Raw genomic sequence first — 27,931 nt, 5'->3', positions numbered from 1 at the left:
GATAAGTCATTATTCCTTCTTCCATTCCACCTTTTTCACCTGTTTGTTTCCCTCCCCACATTGGTGTTCGGAGGGTGTGCAATTTTTCTCTTGTTTTTTCCTAGTATATTTTTCCTTATCTCTCCTTGGCGTTATTTTTTCCCCTTTTTGTTTTCCCGTTTGGGATTGTTTGGGGGTGCATCGCTGAGGCTACTTAAGCGGCAGCTGCTGCTTTTCTGTCGGGTAGGGGTCCCACGGCTGCGGACCCCCCCCCGCTCAGTTTCGGCTGCCTTTTCAACCCTCCTGGGGCCTTATTTTGCTGAGGCTGAGGCTCCCTCGCGGGCTCTCCGCCCGCTCCCACGTCCCCGGACAGCGTTTTTTGGCCTACGGCTGCCTTTTCAGCCTTCCTGGGGTCTTATTTAGGCAACCCCGATATCGCGGCTGCCATTTTGTTTTTTGCACTTTTAAAGTTTTTAAAGTTTTTTCCTTTCTGAGGCTTCTTGAGGCCCTATAAGGCAGCCTCTTGTCCCGGCTGCCTTCTCAGCCCTGTTGGGGCTTTATTTAGGCTCGGCTGCTTTTTTCAGCCCTTCTGGGGTCTTATTTAGGCAACCCCGATATCGCGGCCGCCATTTTGTTTTCGCGGCCGCCATTTTGTTTTTTGCATTTTTGAAGTTGTTTCCTTTCTGAGGCTTCTTGAGGCCCTATAAGGCAGCGTTTCGTCCCGGCTGCTCTCTCAGCCCTGTTGGGCCTTAATTTAGGCTCCCCTATTCTAAAGTATTTCTGCATATGAGACCTGTGTCTTTAGAACAACCTATAGTCAAGAGATACCACACCGTCCCCATTGTGTGTGTGTATCCCCTTATGTGCACCACTATTTGAGGCTTAGTTTTCATCAGTGCACTTTGGCAGTACCGCACCTTCCCCATTGTGTGCGTGTATCTAGCCCTGGCCACGCTGCCCTTTTTAAAGAAAAGCATCCTTTTTTCCTGGCAGTGTAATTAGCGGTCTCGCACCTTCCCCATTGTGTGCGTGTACTTAGCTAGTGGCCAATAATACACCTCGACTTCTCACTTACTTTTTGGAGTCCTGATTGTTTAGTGGGGCGCTTAATATTGGTGGGCGTACATCCACGATCTCAGCACCTTCCCCATTGTGTGCGTGATCCAGATTTTGATCTCAGCACCTTCCCCACTCTGTGCGTGATCCAGACTTTGACATGGCAGATCAGAACCCAGAGGTGCCACAAGCTTCTAAAGCAGGTCGTCAGGGCATCGCTTCATCTCTACGCAAGCCACCTAAACACAAGCCCGCTAAAGCCTTAGCCAAGACTAAACACCTGTCTGGCCACGGGCCGCCCAAGAGGGCACGCTACGTTGCACCCCCGCTCCCGGAGAAGCCTCTGCACGCAGCGGTGCCTGCGCTCTTTCAGTCTCCTTCTGAGTCCTCAGAGGATGAGTTTGAAGGCTTCCCCAGCAAAAGCCTCGCCAATCTGTCCTGACTCCATCTGTGCAGCCTCATGCGCCTCCACAGGAACATCCCTCCACCTGCAGGGATACAGCTGACTCCAGATTTTCTGCTACAGTTACGAGAGATGCTTGGGTGCCTATAGCAACCTCAGCCTCCACCTCATGTATCCTCTCAGCCTGAAGTTTCACGGCAGTCTACCTCTGCAAGACTACCGAGCTGCCATGATGATGCCCTGCTACCCTCACCTAACCCATTTGATGTGGTCAGGGGCAGAGTGCGTGTGGAATCCTCACAGATGGAGGACTACTTAAACCTTTTCCAGGCTGACCCTGATGAATGGAGTGGAGAATCTGACCCAGATGAGGACTACTCTTACCGCCTTTTCAACTTGGCAGACATCATTCCTCTGTCTCGCAGAGTAATGGACACCCTCGGCATTCAACCAGAACAAACACCACTGGTTGCCCCTCCGGTGAAGGGTGCCAGAGTCCTCAAGTCACTAGATCAGTGGATCATTTTATCCCTGTGCCAGATCCCATTAACAAGCTGGCCATAGAAGAATGGGCCCACCCTCTATGTCCGCGCCGTTCCTCCACTTTGGCCAACAAGCTGTATACCCTGGCCCCGGACTTCATGTCATTCCTGAACGTCCCGGGGGTGGACCAGCCCATTTCCAATCTCGTGTCTCGGTCTCTCCTCCCGAAAGAAGGAGACTCCCAGTTCAAGGATCCCTCGAGAGGCGGCTCGACTTTGTCCTCCGAAAGATCCACGAGGCATCCACCCATTCCATCCGGGCCTCTGCTGCCTCCTCCATCTTCTCACGGGCCTCCATGATGTGGCTAGATGACCTTCTGGACGACCCTAACCCGGATCCCGCCAAGCTACGGAAGGGTCTACTCAAGGTACACAAGACTGCTGCATTTGTGGCTGATGCCACGTTAGACGCAACCCACTAAGGTGCACGGGCTCTGGCGGCTGGCATTGCTGCTCGTCGAACCCTATGGCTTCAACATTGGGATGCTGACTCTACCGCCAGAACTAACTTGTCCATGGCCCCATACTCGGGCGCTATGCTCTTTGGCGACGATGCACTTAAAGCTGTCCTGGTCGATCCCAAGGACAATCGTAAGCCTGCCTTAGCCACAGTCAGAAGAGTCGACCGCAGACCATTTCGGCGGTTTACTCCTTACTGCTCCTTCCAGCCCTTTCGGAGAGGACGACCTGGTGGACGAGGACGGGATACCAGGCCTACAGATTTCCATCCCTCCAGGGCACCCTGGCCCAGACAACGTTTCCAGCCCAGAGCCCAATACCAAGGCAGGCAAGCCGCTTCAGCCTCTTACGGCAGAGGAGCCCGTCAGCGCAGGCAGTTCTGACACTTTTCCCATTGGAGGCAGACTCTCCTTCTCCAGCTCCTGGCTCACTCTGACACAAATCTCTTGGGTCAGGGCAATCTTCACCCAGGGGTACAACATAGAGTTTTGGAGGGAACCCCCGGACAGATTTTGCCTCTCCCCCGTCTCCAAGTCACGCAGGGCGGCTATGCAGGATGTCCTACGCCATCTTCTAAACATAGCTGCTATAGAGACAGTACCTCCATCCGAAAGGCTGCAAGGCGTGTACTCAGTCCTCTTCACGGTCCCCAAGCGAGATTCCTCATGGAGGGCAGTCCTAGACCTCAAGTTTCTCAACCGCTTTGTCAAGTACCGCCGCTTCAAGATGGAGTCTCTGGCTTCTATTGTGGAAGCTCTACAACAAGGGGATTTCCTAGCATCCAACGACCTGAAGGACGTGTATTTACACATTCCAATTTGCTCGGATCACAGAAGATTCCTGAGATTCGCACTAGGCCACCACCATTTCCAATACCGTGCCATGCCATTTGGCTTCTCCTCGGCTCCTCGAGTATTCACCAAGGTGATGGCCACCATGGTGGAATCTCTTCGCCTACAGGGGGTTCACATTTACGCCTATCTTGACGATCTCCTCCTTCGAGCATGCTCCCGGGACCTGGCCAACAGACAACTCCAGTTCACCCTAGACGCCCTAGACGCTCACGGCTGGCTGATCAATGCCGAAAAGAGTCACCTGCAGCCAACCCAGCGCCTCCAGCACCTGGGGGCTATACTGGACACCTCTTTAGCCATGTTTTTCCTGTCCCCAGATCGTATTGCCTCCATCACAACCATGGCAACCTTACTGATACATCGCTCAAGGGCAGATGTCATGCTCCTGGCGCAGTTCCTAGGGTCAATGATTTCCACAATTCACATCGTCCCGTGGGCTCGACATCATTCGAGACCTCTACAATGGGCCCTCCTACCTCTTCAGGCGGACATCACCAAGTCCAACCATCGTGTGATTCCGCTGGACCCATCGTTGAAGGAATCACTCCGCTGGTGGGTAGCAACAACCCACCTCAGCAAGGGGACACCTTTTCGGGACCCAGCCAGAGTCCTAATCACCACAGATGCCAGTCTGTCCGGCTGGGGAGCCCATTGCAACTCCACCTTCGTTCAGGGCGTGTGGTCCACTCAGGACCTAAATCACAACATAAACTGGCTGGAGCTCAGAGCTGCTCATCTGGCCCTTCGACACTTCCAGCCTCTGTTCTCTCTACAACACGTCCTCATCCGTACGGACAACGTTTGCATAAAATCTCATATCAACAGACGGGGGGTACCAGGTCCAGGGTTCTACAGGAAGAGGCGACCCGAATCTTCGACTGGGCTGAGAACCATCTATTGTCGTTACGAGCAGAACATCTCAGTGGGGCTCTAAACGTGACCGCCGATTGGCTCAGCAGGCAACAGGTCAACCCGGGGGAATGGAAGCTTCATCCGGCAGTGTTCCACCTCCTCCAGCTCCGGTTTGGCCCCCTCTCGGTGGACCTCTTCGCTTCCAGCCACAACTGCCAGCTGCCTCGTTACTTCTTGAGGTACCTAGAGCCGAGGGCGGAAGCAGTGGATGCGCTGACGACACCATGGCCAGACGGGCTTCTGTATGCCTTCCCCCCAATATCCCTCCTGGGCAGGACGTTGACGAAACTCCGACAAGAAGGGACTCGGATTCTTCTAATAGCACCATACTGGCCTCGCAGACCTTGGTTCTCGGACCTTCTCTCGATGTCTGTTGTGGACCCCTGGACCCTCCCGTTCAGGCCGGACCTTCTCACCCAGGGACCAGTTTGGCATCCAGACCCGACCTGGCTGAGCCTGACGGCCTGGCTTTTGAATGGACGCAGTTGAATATTGCTGGACTTTCTCAGGGGGTGATAGACACTATCTTAGCATCAAAACGACCGTCAACTACTCGCATTTACCAGAGTACTTGGCGTGCCTTCTCCAACTGGTGCACTTCCAAGGGTTGTTCAGCACCTCACGCCACTGTACAGCATGTTCTACAGTTCCTATACAGAGGTTTGACATTGGGACTGTGACCAAACACTCTGCGTCACCATGCCTCCACCATCTCCTCGATCTTATCCGTTTCCTCATCGGTCGCCCCCCTGGGAGCTCACCCGCTCATCAGACGTTTTTTAAGAGGGGCTGCCCGCCTTTCTCCGCCTGTACGCCACCATTTTCCTTCCTGGAACCTCTCTAAGGTCTTGCAAGCCTTACAGCGCTCTCCGTTTGAGCCCCTTGCTTCAGTACCCCTCAGACTGTTATCTTACAAAGTTCTTTTTCTCGTTGCTATTACTTCTGCAAGAAGAATTTCGGAGCTACACGCCTTATCATCGGCCCGTCACCTCTGCGTGTTTCATAAGGACTCAGTAATTCTGAGGGTTGACCCATTCTTCTGTCCAAAGGTCACCTCAGTATTCCACTGTGGCCAGGATATTATACTTCCTTCATTCTGCCCAAAGCCGGTCCATCCCCTCGAAAAGGCCTGGCATTCGCTGGATGTTAGGAGAGCACTCAAGGTTTACCTCTCTCGCACCCAAGACATCAGGCAGACAGAAGCATTATTTGTATCCTTTCACCCTAGGTCTTTGGGAAAAAGGGTTTCTAAATCCACTTTGTCCTGTTGGCTACGAGCCTGTATTTCTATCGCATATCAGTCTCTTAATCTGCCAGTGCCATCTAACATCACGGCTCATTCCACCAGGTCAGCTGCTGCTACGGCGGCATTCCTAACTAATGCTCCTCTTGCTGACATATGTAGGGCGGCGGTATGGGCTACCCCTAACTCCTTCGTGAAGCATTATAAGATTGATCGCTATGCCTCCTTCGGGAGACGTGTTCTTCAACATGTCCTTTCTGATTCGTAAGCTGTTTGTAGTCCCTCCCTATTAAGGGGCTGCGTTGGTACATCCCAATCTGATGGCAGGCTACCTGTGGAAAATGGTCCATTGGACTCACCTGAAGGGTGATTTTCACAGGTACGCCTGCCATCATGTCCCTCCCTTGTGGGGGATTTCTAGATAAATTATGCTATAAGTTTAGTGCTCTGTTCTGTTCTCACTTAGTTAAAACCTGTGTTTTTGGTAGCAAGTTCTGTGATGTTTCCTGTTCCGGTTTTCCTACCTCTATTTTCCTTGCTGCTGTGGCCTTTGGCCTTTAGTTCCTTTCAGATATACCACTTCGGACTCGTCGCAAATGAAGACTGGAGTGGGAGGGGCCCGAGGCCCAGGTTTTAACTCTAGTGCATTCTTGCCTTCGGACGCTAGATGGCAGTAGAGCCCAATCTGATGGCAGGCGTACCTGTGAAAATCACCCTTCAGGTGAGTCCAATGGACCATTCTGTTGTACCCTTACTGACAAGTTTCATTGTGAGGCATGCTGTTGCTGAATATTAATAGATCCAATTAAGCATATATCATATGTCATTCATATCTTGGGACTATCAGCAATGTTTTTCCATGACCATCTTTAGATAAAAGTTTTGAGTTACAATTTTGGGGCCAGACTAGACATATTAATTGAACAAATGGAATTAATCTCTACACTTTAAGGTCCAGTGGTGCCTGAGCTGTGCCTATTTGTGTATGGACTGGAGGAGGAAAGGTGATCTCATGGAAAATCCCCCCCCCCAGCTATATGCATCAGAAGGGAGCCATTACAAGCTTCTCTCCTAATGCAAAAAGCAACTTTACGATGGCAGGATTTTAGTCAGGACCATGGTAGGAGAGAGGAAGGTTACCCCCCCCCCTGCAGTTGTGATACTATGTGGATTTCCCCATGGCTACTAATACTTTAAAAAATGTATATGTTAGTTACATTAGCATCCTATCTAAGTTGGCCCTTACTTAACAACAGCAGTGATTGTACATTCTTATGTGTTTTACTCAGAGCTTGGAAAAGTTACTTTTTTACACTACAACTCCCATCAGCCCCAGCCAGGATGGCCACTGGATTGGGCTGATGGGAGTTGTAGTTTAAAAAAGTACCTTTTCCAAGCTCTGGTTTTACTTTTGAAGCTGTTGTGCAGAGTGCATTCTCTTTGATGCTCATAAGGATTTGTAGGCCAAATAGTAAATGCACAATCCAATCAGAATTAAGCACTTGTAAGCCCTATTGATTTCAGTAGGATATTTATTTTACTTTAAGAAGTGCATACCCTGACTTATAGTATAAAAACAATCTAAAACAGATAACAACATATACATATACTAGAAAAAAATCAGTGAGAACCAAATTAAAAATATAAAAATACATGAAAATAGCCTATGCGGGAGGGGGAACCATAGCGCAGCTGAAGCAGAAAGAAAAAGTCAAACCAGGAATAAAAATCCAACATTCAGTTTATCCCAAGGGCTACTTGGAAGAGCCAGCTTTTGGCCTGGTGCCTGAAACCATATCTGAACATGGGAAGTTCCCCCAGGGAAAGCAAGCAAAGTTTGGCAAGAGCTTGAAATCTATAGGACAAAAGTATTTAACTTTGTCTTCTAGTATTTCAAATATACTGGTGGGGGAAAGTAGATGTGATCGTAGACCTCAGTCCTTAACTTCTAATTTTGAATTCTGGCCTTTTATAATACCTGACAAGGCAAAAAGGAGAAAAGTGTCCAGAAATAATGGCAGAACCAAACTTTCTGTAACCTGCACAAAGTTTTATGTAACATTAGTTTCTCATGTTAAAGCAAAAGCAATTGGTTTGTTGCATTTCTTGTTAACGTTGTTTGTTGACAGATACAAGGCTTTTTAAAAAATTGGTAAGTGTATGTTGTTGAACAATCATTAGTAATGTGAATGTTATTAAACATCAATAGTAAATGATTATACTGATAGTAAATGTATTGTTGTTTCTGATTTTCCTTTATGCTAAACTGTATAGAACAGCAGTATTGTGGTATACAGAATAAAATATATTGCCACTGGTAATCCTCAGTATATTCTCTGTTTTTAGACCTCAGTCAATGTAATAATAGAAGGAATTAATCTAATGCAGTAAATCATTCTTTTATTAAGGAAGCATGTAGTGACGCAATTTGACTTTATGATAATTTTGGTTCATTATAAATGCAAGATATTCAGTTGCTTTATTGAAAGAAAGATACTGTTCTATTTAACTTGTAAAATTCCCATATTTTCATCAACTTTACTTACTTTTTTTCCTTGTATTTTTTTTCTTTCATACAGGCCATGCAAGTAAAGGTACAGGTCAAAGTGCATGATGTGTCTTTATGTTTTAGTTTTAGAGATGACCAGGCTCTCAGCATTCTTTCCATTGATCACAGCAGTGGCGTCACAAAGGGAAGGTACATGTTCTGCCCAAATAAATCCTATTGGAAAGTTAGGCAGATTTTACCAGAACATTTGTTTTTATACTTCTACACGCTCTTCCATACAGGCCTGATTTCATGGGGAAGAAAATAGCCAATAACATCTCTCTTCTGCCTCTGTTACCATCCTCATTTTATATAAATTATCTTCAGTAGTGAGAAAATGTTTCCTCAACATACTCATGAATGTATCAGGATTTTTAACATTTGTAATTGTAATAATAGTAGTAGTATAATGCGCAATGCGTGCCATTGCTGCTGTTGCCCAACAGAACAATGGGATTGCTTCACCAAATTATTTCATCCCTCCTCTCTGCCCTCCCTCGCCGCAAACAAGACATATGAAACAAAATTGTTTTGGAGCATATTAAAATACACTTCCTGTACCAAATCCATTGAAAATCTTCCCCTTGAAATGACATTATAGATTCAGCCTCTAGCACAGGTAGAGGCAGAGCTCATCAGTTGTAGGATAATGATGGGATGATTCACTGGGGAAAGAAAACAGTTAAAAGGTGTTAAAAGATAAGACATAATACAGTAGCTTGCTTTGTATGGTTATGTCTCCATGGTTACAAATGTGCAGGTCAATTTAATGTCAAATGCATCTCAACACACAACCAGACTGTAACACCTACACAGCAGAACATCATTGTTGTTGCACTCTTTTGTCCAGCACCTGCACACTTTCTGCATGCTGGATCATCCTACACCACCCTTGATGATATACAGATTTTATATCCACCATTCATAGGGTGCAGGATCAAAAGGTAGAATAAAACAGATGAATGCCAACTACATGTTAGCTGCTTTAAGAACTTTTCACATGACAGCTTATACCGCATAGGGAGGCAGTTACATGTAACCTCAAGTCACATAGTAAACCCAGCTTTACCACTGTTCTCCAAGTAAAAGTGTGAGTGAGTGTGTGTGTGTGTGTGTGTGAGAGAGAGAGAGAGAGAGAGAGAGAGAATACTCTTGATCACATCTACAGAAGAATATTGTCTCTCCATAAAATTAGAACTCCCATGCAGCCTTCATTAGCCTCTGTCTGTTTCCGCTGCTGAGAGCCACAAACAACTGGCTGCTCCAGCAATTTTCAGCCTGGGGTTATTTTTTTCCCTGAGACCTGCTGTGGTTCAGAGGTTCATCAGTAAAGTGTCAGAACATCTGGAGGGAGACATGGATGGACATGTATACACTATCACCCTTGTCAATTTTACAGAATATAAAAGATACTGAAATGATTCACATGGAACATTAAGCCAAGCTGTGTTAAGTGAACCCACAGCTTCTGGAGAGATCATGTCCACTACTCTCCTATGGTCCTTCTGCTGTGCTGCTGTGAGTTAAACCATGGTTTGGCTTAACGTGTTATCCAAAACCCAGCTCATTGTTTGTCTCACTCTAGACAAACCATAAGCTGTAACTAAGATTTATTCTTCGTGTTATAGTTCATGGTTTGTCTGGAACAGCAGCAAGGCTGGGAGAGGAGTGCAGAGACTGCAGTCTCCTCTTGAAGAATCCTCATGCTCTCACTAAACCATGGTTTGGTTTGGCTTAGCTTTCTGTGTGAATTGCCTCATTGTAAGCTGCCTCAAGTGCTTTGTTTAGAAGGTGGGATATAAACATTCCAAATGAGTCAGTGTTCTATAGCTTAACATTACACCTACACCAGGTCAGTGAAAATGCTTCTATTTGTAGCAGTCTTGATCATAAAGTATGTCTGTCAATATAATATCCAATTCTTAATATTTCACAGTGGAGTCTAACATACACACCCCATTCCTGACACTCTGTGGCTTAGCCATCACCAACAGGGACAATGGAGGTGGCCATTCTTTCCATGTGTTGTATGGGAGGGGGCAATACATTTCTGTTATTTCCCTCGCACCCCCTCCCAACAAGTTGTATTCCAGAAGGAAATACAGTTTCTGGGTTGGGAGAGGGAAAGTATTCTTGACTTCCTTCTCAGAGTCTGGAGGCTATGGTTGGTTCCGGAGAACAAGTAATGGCTCCAACGACAGATGGAAATAGAGGAGGAAGAATTCTCCCTCCCTGCTTCTTCTTCCTCCCATACTTAATTGTAACCATCACCATTGCAGAGTGTGAAGGAAGTGGTAGATACAGGGGTTATTGTTGAAATAGAGAAAGGTGATGAGTAGAAGGAAAGGACAAGTATCCTTGATGGGTGTCTGCTAGTATAGAGTAAAAATGAACAACCCAGTACTTTACTGTAACCAACAGAGGACATTGTTCTAGTTTTACATTTGTAAATGGAGAGTTCCTGAGTAGCAATTCTAAAAGGCTGAAATTTGGTGGCAGAGACAGAATAGAGTATTTCTCCACTTTTGAAATATATTTTTTCTTTATTGTGTTTATGTTAAACATTCTTGTCAACTGAAACTGAAGTGAATGTGGAGAATCTTTTTGTGGAGAAACCTATACTCCAAGGAACAGAAGATGAAAAACGAGAGCTGACTTACCTCCTGTGTTACATCAGTTACCTCCCCTGATTAAGAGTCTAGTGACGCCACTGGGTCCCCGTGATACATTGTGGCATTTGTTTGTCTGCTATCAAAGTAGAGTACAAATTAATGTCATTAAATATAGAGCCATTAACTCATTGCTACTGTAGAAAACTTTTTCTAAGGCATTTCCACAAGCAAAGCTTTGAGGCAAAGTACTTCTTGCATTTGTCAGCCCCTGAAGAAAACCACCACATCATGTTTTTATTTATACGGAACTGCCAAACATGTAGGAATGGCTGGATGCTTTGCAACCATTTGCCAAATGTGTGTGCGCTGTTAGAATTTTCTTCTCTTAGAATAGAAATTGTGTGGTAATTTTTGGCAAACAATCAATACTAATGGCTCTTGCTGTACCAGTGTAACAAGCTTGTACAGTATAAATACTTGCTCGGGGCCTTAAATTTTCATTTGTGGAGGCAAGAAGATGTGGAGGGTTTATAGCAAGCATCTACTATTTATAGCGGTTAAATGCTATGAGCCCAAACCTGAATTCATGCATGTGGCACAATTCTCACTGTGGTCAGTGGGTGTCTATTCCAAGCATAAAATTCAAGAAGGGGACCTTTTTGTGGCTGTTTAGTGTTAAGTTTGTTGACAGTATGATTTTGTTAATGGTGACAGTGTTGTTGCTCAGAGCTTTGATTTGCTGCCTTAAATAAAAAGTTTTATTTTAAATAAAGTTGTACATTTTTTTTGGATAGAATAGGACAGATGTTATGTTGGTATGCAACCTGTTTACTGTCTTTTTCCTAGGGTCATTCTCCTTACCCTTTTGGTGACTGAAGCTGCTGACAGTAGTCTGATACTTTCACAAGACTGACAGTAGTCTGATATCTTTAGTCCTTTAGTCTGATACCTATGCAAGATGTCTTTATCAGCAATGGAGCTAAAGAAAACTAGTTTTCTAGTGCACATACTCTTAAGTGTATGGCTTTGTTGAATTCCTATATAGCCAGTATCAGACTTTAAAAAGCAGCATTACAGATACATTTCATATATACAAATAAGACTGAAATATTAGGGACACTGGATTGTCTTCTAAAAGTATAAAGTTTATTGTCATTACTTTTATCCATTTCAAATGTTATTTGTATGTGTATGTGTTTCTGAGATATGGAGATTTTAGAAAATTACAGAGTATGTACTTTTGGATTTTCTGTGACTGAATAATAAAATGCTACTAAAATGATGTATATTTTCCACAGCATTTCTTTGGTTCACTTCTGTTTTCCCATGTTTAATTATTAGAATTTTTTAAAAAATTAATATAAAAGGTTAGAAAGTTGAAAAATTAGGAAAAATAACTAATATGAATGAATCAAATAACTACAGAATATATTTTGTATGTATTTTCCCTTGTAGTCTGGAGGTCATGATCAAGAACGGAAGAAATCAAAACGTAGAGGGGATTTATATTCAATACAGACTTCGCTAATTGTAGCTGCACTTAAAAAAATGCTTCCCATTGGACTAAATATGTGTACCCCTGGAGATCAAGAACTGATTTCTCTTGCTAAGTCCAGATACAGCTGTGTAAGTCATCGTTTTACTCACTTAAGAGTATTCAATTTTCATACACCAGTAACCATCTAGTTTGAGAACCCTTGTATTGGAATCACACAAACTGCACATGGAGCTCTCTTATATCAAGATATACCCTCTCATTTGCTGTATCCATGGAGTATATCACAGTAATCCTGTCTTTGTCCTTCTGTTAGGTACTTGATAGCTCATAACATACCGTTCAAGCGTTTAAAGCACTCAAAGGTCACATGAGTAGTCAGCCACAAAAAGGAGTCCTGTGGCACCTTAAAGGCTAGGAAATTTATTGTGCACAAGCAGTCATAGACTAGCAGGGCCCACTTCCTCAGATGCAAAAAGGACTGTGTACGCGGGTAAAGAGGAAAATGGGAAACATCGGGGCCAGTTTTGTGAACTTCAGAAATATCTCTCAGAAGCTGCACATCTCTTTTTTATGTTTGCCATAAAACAGCTACTCTTCTTGAATAAGAGAAGTGGTCAAACATAGATATAAAAACGTATTTAGCTACAGTTTTGATCACATGTTTTCCATGTAAAAATTGTGCAATGTATAGGCTCACAGTGCAATCTTATGTGTAAGGGTGATTTCTTTGCAGGAGCCCTTACCAGCTGTTGCTTCCTGATGGGAAACAGCTGCCTGGGATCCTTTCTTCAACTGCCCAGTTATTGTTCCAAACTGTATTCCAAGAAAAGACAGAATCAGGTGCTTTAAAATATATAAATAAAAATTGGGAAAAGGAACAGTCAATAAACATAATGCTAAATGTCAACACAGCAGTCTGCCTCGCCAGCTGTCTCAGAGCTCTCTTCCTGCTTCAACCATCCCCTAAGAATCTTCAGCCCCTCCCTTGGGAAGGTGGGCCTTCCATTTTCCTTTGGGTTGCAAATGTGTACTCAAAAGTAAGCCCCATTGAATTCAGTGATAATTACTCTACAATGTGGGTATAGAACTGAGCCTGTGATTTGTATTAAACATTTCACTATTTCAGGAATTGAACCATATTTTGTGATTACACCATATAGCCACAATCCAGTTCAGCATTATGAACAATTGAAAAACAGTGCATAATGTTGTACAGAATTGTGGCCCATTGGTGCAGTTAATCTAATAGTAAAAAAAGGAGAGTAATAATTAAGGTATCACTCAGTTGAAGAAATATTGCTGGGTTAATATGTATTTTGCTTGATTAAGAGTGCAATCCCATACCCCAACCCAAAGTTGATGGCAGGGGGGTAGGATTGCATGTAGTTGCTCCTCTATGCTGATTATTGGGGGGCTCTGTAACTGATTAATAAAATGGGTCCCAGCTGTACTCTAGTGAGTGGAAAGCTACTTCTGTCAGTTTTCCCACCAGTAGTAGCAAGCAGAATGCCCCAAGTGGGGTGCAGTTGTGATGGGGTGCCATTTGGCTTTTGATCTACTGAACCCAAAGCCCCATGGATCCCCTGAAGGGTCTGATACTTGAGCCCCTCAGCTACACCAGGCTGGAACAGTCATAACAAAAAAACCTGTGAGAAACTATCTCCCTACTTTCCACAGTGGCAAGCAGAAGTCGGCAGGGCTGCCAATGTGGCAGTGGATGTACTATACCACTCCTTATCCAATCAGCCAATCAGCATAATCAGTATATCAGTAAAACAATAGTTTTGAAGTAAACAAAATTATTCTTTGTTTTTAAATGATGCATGAGTCACAACAGGTATGATCTCAGAAGAGACATTTTCCTCTAAGAAGTCACCTGCTACCCATGGATTTGTGCATAGTTACATTAAGTATTGTTTCTAGTTAATCTGGGTAACTTGTTAATTGTCCAAAATATGTGTAATCTGCCCTGTAGCTGGGGAGGGATGGGGGCACCCCCCTAAACTGTGCTTATTCCTCCACCAATTTTTTTTTGGGGGGGGAACTATCTTCTTTTTAATTTGTGACATGGCAACCTCCATTTAAAGAATGATAGCTTGTTTTAAGAACAGGAGTAATTTAAGAATAGGACCCTCTGGAAAAAAAAAGTGAATAAGGCAGGGTGGGCGCACAACAAAAGCCTCAGCTGGAAGACCCCCCAAAGTCTGCTCACTGAGAGTTGATTTTTCATGATCTCAGTCACCCTATAATTACTTAAATGATCCTGAAAAAACAGCCTGTATAGTAACATGACCAGTGAAGAGTTAAATATTAGAACTTTGTATTATGGGCCAGACTTAGGCCCCACCCTTTAGACTTTCCTTTGCTCTGCTTTTCAGTTTGAGTTTCAGTTGTGTTCTCTACTCAGCCAACAATAAAAAAGCATGTTTGCTTGCCAGTAGTAAGAAGTAAGAGTATGTTTATTCTAGTTATTATGATCAGTAGAGCAGGATTGGAAGATTATTGCTAAAGTGTGAAATAAAGAGATAACTTAAAGTGAACTTTAAAAAGGCTACTCTAAGTTACCCTTTACTATTTTAAGCACTCACAATCATAGTGGCTATTTTCTTATTCTTTTGCCTGAGTACTTGATGGCAAAGAGTGAAAACAGCCCTAGAGGAACAGAAATATTGCTGTGTACACCTAGGCTGTAACTCAGGCCTAATTTCTGATTTTCTCAATGTGTGCAGCTCAGCATGAGGCTTTTTCAGGATTTCTGGACAGAAAAATCAACCCAGAAACCAGTAAAAAAAGCCAGTTGGTTTCCACAATTAGTTTCAAATTGCTTAGTTAGTCCTTTATATTGTAGTCAGTTAAAACGTTTTCCCTTGATTGTCCAATAGAAAGGAAAATCTAAAGGTCAGGAACAAGACTAGAAGAGGGACTCTCAAGGAGAAGTTAACAAATACACCCTGAAGAATTTGTTTTCTCTTTGTCCTTCCCTAAACTTGTAGTAGTTTGTTTTTCAGGTGGAATCTAAAACTGAGATACATACTGCAGCATCAAAGACAAGCTCAGGAGATCACTGTCATTATAATTCAACAGGTTAAATGTCATTCATGTAAGCCAACATACTCTCTGGTTGGAGAACGAGTGAGAGGGAAGGTCACTGTCTTTCCTTTCCCCTGGACTGGCCCTCATATCCTCTCCATCAGTGTGTGTGTGTGTGTGGGGGGTGTTGGCTGGTACTATGCACCTCCCCCCCCAATGCCCGACATAGAAATTTGGATGCCCCACTTAATAAGGAAGGCTGCCTACAGGGCTGTGTGTAATTGATAAATATAATCATTTAATTGACAAAACATTCCAGCCCAGTTATATATTTTTGTGGGCTGTCTCATCACTAAGATATTTACTTGCAAGAAAGATATTTTAATATATTAGTTCAACTTTTATTATGACACAGATTAATATATGCTTGTATTGTCTGCAGAAAGACACCGAAGAAGAGGTCAAAGAACATTTACGCAATAATTTACATTTGCAGGAGAAGGTAATGTTCAGAAAGGTCTGCTGGGTGGAATATTTTCTAGCATCAGGCAACGCTTTAAAATACTTAAATGTTTAACCGGGCAATCTTGTGTTATACAGGCTATGGAATTATACAATTTGGAAGAAGCTCCACTATTCCAGTGGAACATATGGGGGATCATAGCCCAGATGCATGTAACAGAACAAGCGTTCACATTCACAGAATTCCACTATAACCCCCCAAATGGAAAAAGGTTACCTATATTCACAGTCACAGCAATCTCCTCCTACCCTCTTGGGGAAAAGGTGGAGTCAGGAGCACTGGCTGTACACTCAGGTGGCACACTTACTCTTCTCTATCACCTCTGCACCAACTCCTACTGAGCATCCAAACTCAAGACCTATGCTGTCCGCCTGCTGGCTGTTGACTCTCTCTCTAACTTCTGCAGGCCCAGTGGTGGACAGGGCCAGAGGCAAATGTGGGCAGAGCAATGAATGGATATTTGAGCCAGTGTGGTGTAGTGGTTAAGGTGTTGGACTATGACCTGGGAGACCAGGGTTTGAATCCCCACATAGCCATGAAGCTCACTGGGTGAGCTTGGGCCAGTCACTGCCTCTCGGCCTCATGAAAACCCTATTCATAGGGTCGCCATAAGTCAGAATTGTCTTGAAGGCAGTACATTTGCATTTACATTAGGCTAGTGCTACACACACTTGCACACCCCTTGCTATTCTCCAGACGTATGAGCCATGCAAAACCACTCAAGAAGAGGGCAAAATGAGGCTATTGAGGGTTATGACCTGGGGAGAGGGAGATGGCTGAGGAAGAGGTGTACCCTGGGGAGTTATTTTAGAGCCAGAGAGAGAGGACTCAAGAGCTGCACTTGGCTCCAGGGGCTCAGTTTTGCCATTCTTGCCCTAGTGTGATCTGACTGCAGCTGGCTTCAGGATAGGATTCTGAGGGGCAAAACATCATGTGATCTCCTGATTTTTAAGCTTTAAGAGCCTGTGCCACAGTGTGCAAGTATGGGAGGATATTTTGGTTTTTTGCTACAGCTAAAAAGACCACTGAGCCACCTCATATACATTTACCATAGCAGGTGAATGTCTCCCCCCTGCCCCCCTGAATGTTTGACAAAGTTCCTCCCCCCAGTCCCTTTACACCCACTGAATTTGGCACCTACCCAATTTGCCACTGCTCTAAAGACAGATATTCCATGCTGTGTTTGTCATGGCTGCCTGCTGCTGTGGCTGGGTGAGTAGGGGACTTCTCTGTGATGTTTGCAGTTTAGATAGGCCTGAGGACTGGCAGTTACTGCCTGAGGCACTGGGGCTGTTAAATTGTGGATGCAATGTCATGTTTTTGTTTATTGTGATGCAGGGGTATATGCTTGGGACATGTCCCAGTCAATGTGAGATTATTGGTTCCCTCTGTGTGGCTGTTGTTGCCAGCACAGGTTCTGATTGGTGTGTTTTGGCACTGTTGCTAGTGACATTGTGAGCATGTCTTCCATTTTTATGCCATTTTGCAGTTTTTCCAGTGGCTTGTCCAGTGATGGTGAACATATGGCAGCAGTTGTAAATCTGTCTGCAACGCATAGTCAAGGTTGCAGTTCCAAACAAGTGGCCAGCCGCAACATCGGGCAAGGTTTAACACTGGCAACCAGGCAAAACGTGACCACCACCTTCCAGTAGAAAGGGGTCTGCAGTATTTTCACCAGGCTTGGACTTTAATCACAAGGACAAGTGGTTCCTGAATTTGATTTACCATGGCTTCATAGAAATGAATATACCACTAAATTGGTTCCTGCCATCTCCAGCCTCCAGCCCCATGCTGTCTCCAGCCCAGCCCCAGATCACCTTGCTTTGCTAAATCTGTATGGAACTGTGACCTTGGCCACATGTAGCTGGAGCTAAAACCTCTGCCTTTCACCGTAACATACATTCAACACCACTGAAAAACAGTGGAAACCATGAGCACAGAGCAGTGGTTGCTTCTCTTCATCATCTGAACTGATTGAATATAGGATATGGCAATCATTCCACTGGTTCAGTGGTAGCATATTTCCCCCACTACCCTGGCCTGGCAAAATTGAAGTATAGGATTGCTGTGTAAGAATAGGATGTTACTCAACTAAGTCTGCTACATATTTTTTTAAATGTATAAACAATAGAACACCATGACTGGATTACCTTGTGAAATAAAAAAGCCTTTTAAATCTGTATCTGCAAATGTGAGAGAGGGCTCCCTCAAACTGATACAGAAGTGGTATTGCATGCCAGTGCATGTTGCTAGAATGAGGGGGGGGTCAGCTGATTGCTGGAAGGGCTCAGCAATTAGGGTTTTCCTTGTTTGTTTTTATTACACTTACTGTACTTCCCCTTCTCCATGATTTGTAATTCATAGTATATAAGTCTAAGGCCCACCAGCATACCCCTTGTATTGTTTGTTGTATTATTCTATTTATTGTATTGTTTATTCATAATAAAATTCATATAAAACAAGGTCATATGTCTTGATTTGTAGTCAGGTGATCCAGCTGTGAAATGGCAATTGAATTTGTACAAGGATGTCTTGAAACCTGACGAGCCTGCTGATCCTGAGAAAACTGTGCAACGTGTACAAAGGATCTCAGCAGCTGTCTATCATCTGGAACAGGTGAAAGCACACGTACCTATAAGCTATATGGTGTAAGGGACTAGACAACCCTTCTTTTCCTGCTGGAGCATCTGTCTGTCTTGTGAGGGCAACTCGGTCCACCTGGGACTTCAAAGAGTGTGCTCCAGCAACCTAGCTATTTAAATTTTTAGAAGCCTGAGGCGTTTGTTGTTGTTATTGATTATTGTTGTTGTTGTTGTTGTTATTATTATTATTATTATTATTAGTTGCTTGATACTCAAAGGTCCTCAAATACTACTAATTTATGTTACAGGGCAGTTGTAGGGATTACAACTAGATAGTGTACATGAAGAACTCTGAACATCTGAAAACACTATAAAAAAGTGTTGTTATTGAACAGTGCTAATGCCAACATTTATAACTCTGGGAAAGCTTATCCTATATAGAAAGTGCAGCCTATTTTGGTGGACTGCGCTTCTCTTGAAAGTCAAGAAGTCTTTCAAGAGGACCAAAGTCATTGTGCTCTTGGAATTACTTCCACTCATGCACTGGAACTTCCTCTCCTCCCTTGTGTGCTCTCTGCACATTAGGATGTGCTAGAATTCTGTCCAGTTCAGATTTGGTACCAAATTTTCCATTAATTTGCTTATCCTCAATAACTGAGGATTGGATTTTAAGGTAGCAAATTTCTGCAACTATTTTTGAAAATGGACTTTTAAAAAAGCCCACTTCTAAAACATCAATTTTAAGAATGATACTTGGTATTTCCTTTAAAGATATGAATATCAATATTTTTTCCAAGCAGAAAAAAATACAGATCAGTAGAAGCAGTGGCTAGTGAATAAAGAATGAACTTGAATCAATGCCAGATTGTTAGGTCGACAGAATGCTTTCTAACTCACACTAGCCAATGAATCCCATCCCTACTGCATGAACCCTGAATATGCTCTGGAGGTTGGAAAACCCCAAAAACAGATTTGTGGGAATTTCCACATGTTGTTCCACAAGTAGAATGACTGCACTGGATACAATCCCCTCAGTATGGGAATACTCTTGGATTCAGCACTGCCCCAGCCTCCATACCTTTGCACAATTCCAGCTGGTACTCCAGCTGCACTTTTTCCTGGAAAAGGAAAATCAGAACACCATCCCTAGAAAGGTAAGTTGGCTACATCCATGGCTTTCAGGTGGGCCATAAAGACTTCTTTTCTGTTTTGCCAAGCATTTGGCATGATGTGATTTTATGTCTACTATGTGGTTAGGTTTTATCTTGTGTGTAATTGTGTGTATTTGTATATACGTATGTGTATACAACACACACACACATAGTGCTTGGGGCTGAAAGCCAAGACATATATAAATATAAACTAAAGCTTGTCTTTGCTATCATCTTAGACTTACAGGTGGCATCAGTTAAACCAAAATCATAATTTACAATAGTGTTTTCCCATAGGTTGAGCAACCATTGCGATCAAAGAAAGCAGTTTGGCACAAACTCTTATCAAAACAACGTAAAAGAGCTGTTGTGGCTTGTTTCAGAATGGCACCATTGTATAATCTGCCAAGGTACATTTTTTCATGTCTTTTTACATGAGACTGTTACTGTTGAGTTTCAGAAGAGCGGATATTCTTACCTAGCATGCTTTCTGTGATACTATTGAAAGTGTAACCCTTTTTTAAAGTAATCTGTTGGACCATATTTGAAGAGCATCATATGTCTTGTGAAAGATATGCTCTAATCCTTAATACTATTTCATATGGAAATAAATTGAATATATGACCTGCAGAAGCAGTTTGTAAAGCAGTTAATACTTAATAGTATTCTAATGTTTGCACACTAGTATCCAGAATTCATTCTGTCCTCATACAGCTCTGCAAAAATACATTTCTATTAAATTTCATTAATTTTCATTGCTTGTCTGAATATCAGGAAGTTTTACATGTCTTGTAAATACCAGTTTTAAGTTGGTATTTGGTTATATCCTCTTTTTAAAAAATATTTCATTTGTGGTCTCCAGCTGCTTTAAAACATGGAGCTACATGGGAATAAGTTCCATTGAACTCAGTTGGGCTTTCTTTTGAGTATGCATGCATAGATTTGAATTGCCAGGCTGCAATCTTTTACCCATTTAATTGGGAGTTAGCCCCATTGAACTTAATGGGGGTTACTTCTGAGCAGATATGCATAGGATTGCATTCTTGGGATAATCCATCATCCCCTTTCTCCATTGGCCCAGGTGTGGTGGTACATCTCACTGTATCAGTTATTTGCTGCTGTGAGAGGTCTGTGTGCACTTTCTGCATGTAGGACCCCCCAGTCTCATGAGAGAGTGAGCCATGCCTTTAATATTTAAAACATCAATTAATTATTTCACCATAGTTTTAAGTGCAAGCTTATTTTATAATGCATTTTAATTGACAAGTTTTGACTTTTGCAGTTACATGTACACAGTTTCATAGGGTGTGGTTTTTTTGCATGCTTCATCTCCTCCTGCACAGACCCCTGTGCCCTTCCCTGCTAGCCCTTACTTCAACATGTGTAATGCCAGGTAAACAGCAATGCCACTACTTGCAATGAAAATCTCATGCACAATCCCCATAAAACAAGCTTCCCAGGGCTGCAGATGCTAGGCTAGAACTAGCCTGTTCATGCAGCATGAAGAGAAGCAGAGGTACTGGGTCCTTTTATTGGTGGAAGGCCCAGACCTCACGTTGCAAGTAATGGTGGAGCATGGTGCTCTCTACTGTCAGCAGAGTCAGTAGACAGTGGAAGAGGAAGGGAAGCGCTTAATAGTTTCCTAAGCATATCTTCTCCCACATATGCAGCTCAGTGAGCTGCACTTAGGAAAAAGGTGGATTGAGTTCAAAATTCTTTGAAGAGAATTTATTTCAAATAGTTTTGAAACAAGTGCTATGCAATCCATTTTCTTTGAACCACGGTTGGCAATATGTTACTCATGTGCAAATATAAAGTTTCTTGTATTTTGCTTGTTTTGCCTTGGGACAACTAAGAACTCAAAATTTTATTATTTATTGGGGGGTTGCGGGAAACAGCCTGAAAATGGTTTAACACAATATATTTCAGCATGACTGAAAAGTTCTTATTCTTAATGCAACTCTCTGGTCAATTTTTTACAGTCCATCTGGATTAGGTTTGCCAGGTCAGAAGCATCACAAACCCTGAGATTTCAGGGACAGGCCCTGACGATGTTGCAGGAGTGAGCCCTAGTGATGTCATGGGGTGGGCCCTAGTGAAGTCATTAAGCATGATGCATTAAGCATCAACCAAAGTTGCTTGGAGCATACCACTCAAACAAAAATTCTCTGATTGGAAATATTTATAGAAACATGACTGTCAAAGACATTTATTATTTATACAACCTGTACAAATATTTATAGTGCAATCCTATGCATGTTTACTCAGAATCAAGTCCCGATATATTCAATGGGGCTTACTCAAACAGGGAAGCATGCACAGGACTGCAGCTTCAAATGATAAGGAACGTCACCCACCCAACCCAAAATTCAGAATCATGCCGCTTTAAGCTGTTTTGCCACTGTTTTATACTTGTTTCATGATTATTGGATTTTAAATGGATATATTTCTTATTGGGAGCTGCCTTGGTTTCCAACCCTATCTCACAGGGTTGTTGGAAAGATTACATCTACACGCACATACACACACTGGAGGTGTAAAAATGCATACACTCCATATAATTGTTTATTGTCAAAAACAGTTGGACATTGCAGAACATTTTTAAAAAAAATCTATTAGTTTCTTACCAAATAAAAGAAGTGACACCTAAGTGAGCCCTGCCTCATTGCTTACAAAAAAAAAGGATTGACAGCACAATCCTAACCATGCCTACTCAAAAGTAGGTCCTACTGAATTCAGTGGGGTTTTCCCTAGGTATATGGAATTAGCATTGCAGCTTTCATCCCAGAAAAGCGAGGATAGGATTAAAGCTTCATATTGGGAAGGTTTTCACAACAGGCTATGAATTAGACAAATAAGCTACCCTCTTCAACTGTTCAGAAAAATTTAAACTTGTTTGACTTCTTATAATTAGAAAAGTATAACATATTGTAATGGCATCATATGATGCAGCATGTACACTTTTTCAAATTTTTGTTCAAAAATGGTTTGAAAGATAAAATATGTAATATGCTGTTGTGCAAGTAATTAAAAAAAACATGCATGTACACTTTTATTGTAATCATAATTGAAATTGCTTTCAATTTCAGTTGCGCATGCCTACCAAGATCCTGCTTTGATCTTCAGTTCTAGATTTCATGCTATATTGTAGAAAGAGAATCTTGCTACTGCTGAAAGTTATATACTCACTCAGCTTCTGATATGCAGACAAGCAGGAAAAGGAAACTGTTTTCAGGATTTACAGTGGCTTCTAGTTATTGCCCGGAGGTCAGCAAATCTCTTGTCAATCACACCCCTGACTTCTGTTATTGTCTAAAAACCTGGAAGGGTGGGGATTAGAGCAGCCACTACTAACAGAAGTTACAAAGAGGGGGCAGCTGACATTCTGGTGTATATCACTTCAACCAGAACACCTAGAAACTTTTTAAATAAAAGCTTAGAGTCTGGAGATTGGGGTGACTCACCCAGAGACCCAGAAAGGACCCCCCAAAATGGAGTCTCTGGGTGAAAACTGGAGACCTGGTCACCCTAATCTGGATATGCCTGCATGTGTTTGTTGTTTTTGAACTAAAGGTTGTTCAGATGGCCTTGATTTAAAAATACCACAATGGTTTTCACAATTTGGGAAGTGTGCTGTTGTTTAGTTGCTTGTGATAGTAAATCTTTAAAAGGAATTAAAATGTCTCCTCTCCTTAGCAGCCCCCCACAGCCCATCCCACATTGTTGAGGAGGCCTACCTGATCCTCTGGAAAAGCTTCTTGGAGGTGTTGGTGGCTGCAGGATGGAAGAGGGGACATGGGAAACACCCTTTCCATTCACTTCCTTAAGTTAACTTTTGGATTCTGTAAATGTAACTCTGTGATTTTACTCTCACTCTCTAATTTTTGTTAATATTTACACAATATTTTAAAAATGAGGAACACTATTTGAGTAATAACAAGGATAAGGAACAAGATTCCCATGTGCTCATGGGATTTCCATTGCTGTAATATAATATATACAGAATTTGTTGTGACTACTGTTAATGACAATCTTTTCATGACAATGAGAGATCCCTGCTTGTGCTTGCAATACTGGTATGGTGGACTGCGAACTTTATTTGCTATGGAGTGAATATGAGAATCATATATGTGAATGTGACATTCTGATAATTGAACCTTCATATAGAAATATAGAAATATACATCTGGGCAAAACGAGATGAGGATTTCAAAATAATTTATATGTTTAGATTACATTTGCTCTTAATACTTTACTAAAATTAAATTGTATTTTTATTGTTAGTTAAAACCTATATGCTTTTCTTCAGACACAAAATTAGCAGTTTCTTCCTGAGCACCTTTCAACGTGTATGGCTGGAAAAAGTACATGAAAAAACTCAATATGACAGGCTCATACTCACATTAACGGTAATGTAATAAAGAGCCTCTTCATTATGCACACACTCCTTTCCCAGCCATGATATGATATCATACAATGAGTTTGTACAATTTAATAAGGGATTCTGATTGGTCAGTTCAAGTGCAAAAATAGTAAAAATGCTGGCAATGAAACATATGAAATGAACTAAGTAATATTTTTTCAAGTGCAATAACAAATGAAAGATGCACAATTTTTGTGTTGTGTGTTTCCTAAAAATGAAGTACTTAAGTTGTATCTGCTGTTATAGTCTTTCTTTTGAAATGATTGTTCTCCATAAACATATGAAAGGCATTTGACAGCTTGGGATGGTGCCCCCTATTGAAGTCCTCAGGATGAGCCAATCAGTCTTCACTTCCTCAAAGAGGAGGAGCAGCAGCACCAATTCCCCAGATTAGGCCGCCAGCCATGCAGAGATGGAACAACTAAGAGCCCAATTCACAAGTAGCTTTTCTTTCTTTCTTTCTTTCTTTCTTTCTTTCTTTCTTTCTTTCTTTCTTTCTTTCTTTCTTTCTTTCTTTCTTTCTTTCTTTCTTTCTTTCTTTCTTTCTTTCTTTCTTTCTTTCTTTCTTTCTTTTTCTTTCTTTCTTTCCTCAGTACCTCCTAAGAAGGGCTCTCCATGAGGTGGTGCCTTTAAGGCCCTAGTTTTCCTATCCTAGCCATGGGTAGAAGATGGGCTAGGCTGCATCATGCTGCATCTCGATCCTCTCAGGCCCAAGAAACAGGGTTGGGCTTCACATTGATGCCTCACCAGTCTCAAGGAAGAACAGGTTGCAACACATTATTTGTACCAACCACTTGTCCTCACCTTTACAACAGGCAGGTGACAAAATAGCTACTCATCGTGGCTAAACACACTCACTCATACAGTGACTACGGCCCCTGTGAGTGGCAAGGAAGAAGTGGAGCCAAGTTCACTGAAGCACAGGGCACTAACACCAGGAGCAGATGAGTCCTATGCTCCCCTCGTCCACTCTGTGCCAGAACTTTCTGGGAAGGGGGCCCTTTCCCAGTTTATCTCATGGATTTATTGCACTTTATCTTAGAATTTCAGGATTCCCTGTTTCAATGTAAGGGAAGACAATCATTCAGGTTCTCTATAAACTTGGGAAAGGTTTAAGGGGGAAAAAGCCAAGGGGAGACCCAAGAAGGCCATGTGTCCCTCTTCATCCTGCTCTGTCCAATCTTCCTGAGGGTTTTGCTCTTCTCCTGAGTGTAGGAGAGCCCAAAGTCCCTGGGCCATCTTACATTCCCATGGGATTCAAATGTCAGCAAGTGTAAGAGGAGTTCCAGCAAATCACCAGGATCCAATGGCACTACTACCAGCCAGGCAGCTAAGAAACATCTCTCCAGCTGACCCTCATTCAATAGACAAATGATAAGGAAGAGGGTGAGCTATCAAAGGAAAAGATAATCAGCCACACCAACAGAGGCTTTTTTAAAAAAACAAATGCTTTCCTGGCACTTTTGGTCAAAGCTTGCTGTACCTTACAACTCTCTCAAGAGCAGCAGCATTTGAAGGATCAATTTACTCTCACAGGGGACAAACCAGCTTTTCCTTAGGAATTTCCTACAACCGTGTCAGTGTCTTTTCTAGAGACTTTTGAAAAAGCATGGAAACAGAATGGGCAATCCCAGCCAAGTCTAAGCCCATTTATGAACTGGTTAATAGGCTGTTTCTTCACTGACAAGGTCATAAATCTCTTAAAGTGCTGATGGTTGATGCCCCCATGGAAGGAAAGGGAAGCCTAAAGATCCATGCAAAAAGAGGGTGAAAGTAGTGTTATGCAAGGCTTCAGTGGTAGTCTTCCAGATATCAGTCTCTAACACAGTTTTTGCCAGGGCAGTCTTCCTGTGGACTGAAGAAATACCAGGAGTGACAACCACCCCCAAACCTCTTAGGGATGGCTTTCAAAAGACCACCCTCTCTGCAGCCTTTCTGGCACAATCTTTGTTTGTCTCCTTACAGTTTGATGCCACAGCTGTGGCTGCCAACACCCTTGCTAGAAAGAACTGAGGAACTGAGACATCAATCTAGAGTCCCAAACCAGATTGGGAAGCTCACCCTTTGAAGGAAGAGCAAACTTGTTTAGGGAACCTCTAAAAATGTTTTTGGTGGAAAATAAGGATAAGAAAAAAGCCTTTCCAAAGCCAAGAAGGAAAAGAAAAGAGCCAATTATCAGATCTCATTATGCAACCATCTTCAAACCAAAATGGAACAGCAGTGTCAGATCAGCAGTGAAGTCCAGCAACAGCCCCTCCACATGCTCTTCCCATGCTGGCAAAAGGTACAAAAAAAGACTTCTGCTTGACATCAGGCCTGTCCTGTTCTAGAGACAAAGGAGTGGCTCCAGCACTTCGCACATCAATGGGTCTGGACCACATTTGTGTAATGGATGTGGAAGTCCATATGTAGGGACTATTCCTTGAAGTTTGTATGGCATCCTCTAGACTAGTTCATTGCCTGTTCAAAAATCTGTCAAAACATCAGAACTTCCTTAAGACTCTCTCTAGAGTTCAATATCATGGAGCTAGTTTTAGGAGCAGACATTACTGGAGCTGAAAAAGAATGGGGACATTAGAGCCATTCTAGATGTGAAATGGCTGAACAAGTGTCTAAGCAAAAGATGGTTCAAACTGAGGACCCTGAAATCTGTAGTGAAAGCTCTCTCAAAGGAGGAGTTCCTAGCCTTAATTGACTTCTTTGAAGTGTATGTACACATTCCAATCAGACTATCACACTAGTGATGCTGTCATATCTCTTACAACACCTTCCAAAACAGAACAATGCCATCTGACCTCAGCACCCAGTGTATTTATTTCACCTAGTCCTGGTTGATGGAAAAGAGCCTACGGGACATCCAGATCATGCCTGCAACATCATGTCTTTGTGATAAACAGGGAAAAGAGCTGTCTGATTACTTCCCAGTGTCTGACCCATCTTAGACTGGTTCTGGACACCCTGGTGTTCTAGATGTTCCTCATGGAGAAAGATGTTATGAGACATTGCAACTGAGCTGTGAAATAGTGGAGTCAAAGAAGTCAGATCTCATGCTGTTGGCCTACCTTTTTGACATGTTGGTTCCCTCCCGTGGTCTGGTCCCATGGGCCCTGTCTTGCACAAAACTTTCCCAGTGTTTTTTTTCCCCGCATTCCAATACCAGATTCCTTGTGGTGCATCAGGGTTCTTGTTCGAAACTATTTGAAGAAGGAGCTAGGCTGGTGGTCAGAACTGCTTGGGTTGATGGAGGAGATTTTGCTGTTGAGACCCCCCAGGAGGGGGGTCCACCTGGGCCAGAGGACAGCCCAAGGAATTTGGTCAGATGCGGAAAGGTCAGGATGTGTCAAGTGGCTGTAATTGAAGGCCATCCTCCTGGCTGAAAGCTAGAAGAGCCAGGCTATTGCCTGCTCACATGAGTTGATTTGGATAAACAATATAGCTCTGCACTGGCTGAGATAGCCCTGGTTTTTGGAATTACTAAGCATGGTGACTGAACAACCTAAATGCTTTCCCCTTAGAGTAGACTGCTGCTCTAGGGACTAGTGCTTCATTCACATCTGGAACTATTGCAACAGAGTGGCAGTGGCTAGCTGAACTTTTGATCAGAAAAGGTCCTGAAGACTCTGGTTTTCTCTGGGAAAGGATATACTCCTTCCTGGAGTGGTGTCAGAGTGAATGGATATTGCCACAACCCAAAGGGTTAAGGAAGTCTAGAGTTATTTCTTTATTTCTTTCAAACGCTGGGGGAAATTGAAAGAAATAAAAAGAAGCTTTATTTCTTTCAAACGTTGGGAAATTGAATATGTGTTTTTAAAAAATATCTACTGACCAATCAGAGGAACACAATTGTACAAAATTCATATGCTTACTAATCATTAATCACCTAAGCTTTTGTACTGTATTCTGTTTATCCCTCTTGATCTCACTTTCACCCCCCCCCCAGGCACCGTTCTATTAACCTGTTCTTCCATGGTTATCAGAAATATTGGATAGAAACAGAGGAGTATTCCTTTGAGGAGAAACTAGTTCAGGATTTGGCTGTAAGTACAGATATAACTGTGCTCAGTTTCAAATGCCCACATTAATCAATACTACATAACTATATATATCTTTCTCTATA

General features: G+C 42.8%; 1 protein-coding gene across 1 annotated transcript in view; it reads left to right on the top strand.

The window, feature by feature from the left end:
* Positions 1–27,931, top strand: part of RYR3 (ryanodine receptor 3) — a 481,871-nt gene that overhangs the window by 345,117 nt on the left and 108,823 nt on the right. Inside the window, exons 71-76 of the mRNA XM_061612803.1 lie at positions 8,028–8,042; positions 12,064–12,234; positions 15,579–15,638; positions 18,144–18,275; positions 19,690–19,802; positions 27,755–27,851. Coding sequence (XP_061468787.1) covers positions 8,028–8,042; positions 12,064–12,234; positions 15,579–15,638; positions 18,144–18,275; positions 19,690–19,802; positions 27,755–27,851 — 588 coding nt within the window. The remainder of the gene's footprint in view (positions 1–8,027; positions 8,043–12,063; positions 12,235–15,578; positions 15,639–18,143; positions 18,276–19,689; positions 19,803–27,754; positions 27,852–27,931) is intronic.

Source organism: Rhineura floridana, chromosome 2, assembly GCF_030035675.1.
Source record: "Rhineura floridana isolate rRhiFlo1 chromosome 2, rRhiFlo1.hap2, whole genome shotgun sequence".
NCBI classification, from domain to species: Eukaryota; Metazoa; Chordata; class Lepidosauria; order Squamata; family Rhineuridae; genus Rhineura; species Rhineura floridana.
Note: the sequence above shows the minus strand (reverse complement) of the source record. Positions and strands in the feature narration are given on the sequence as shown.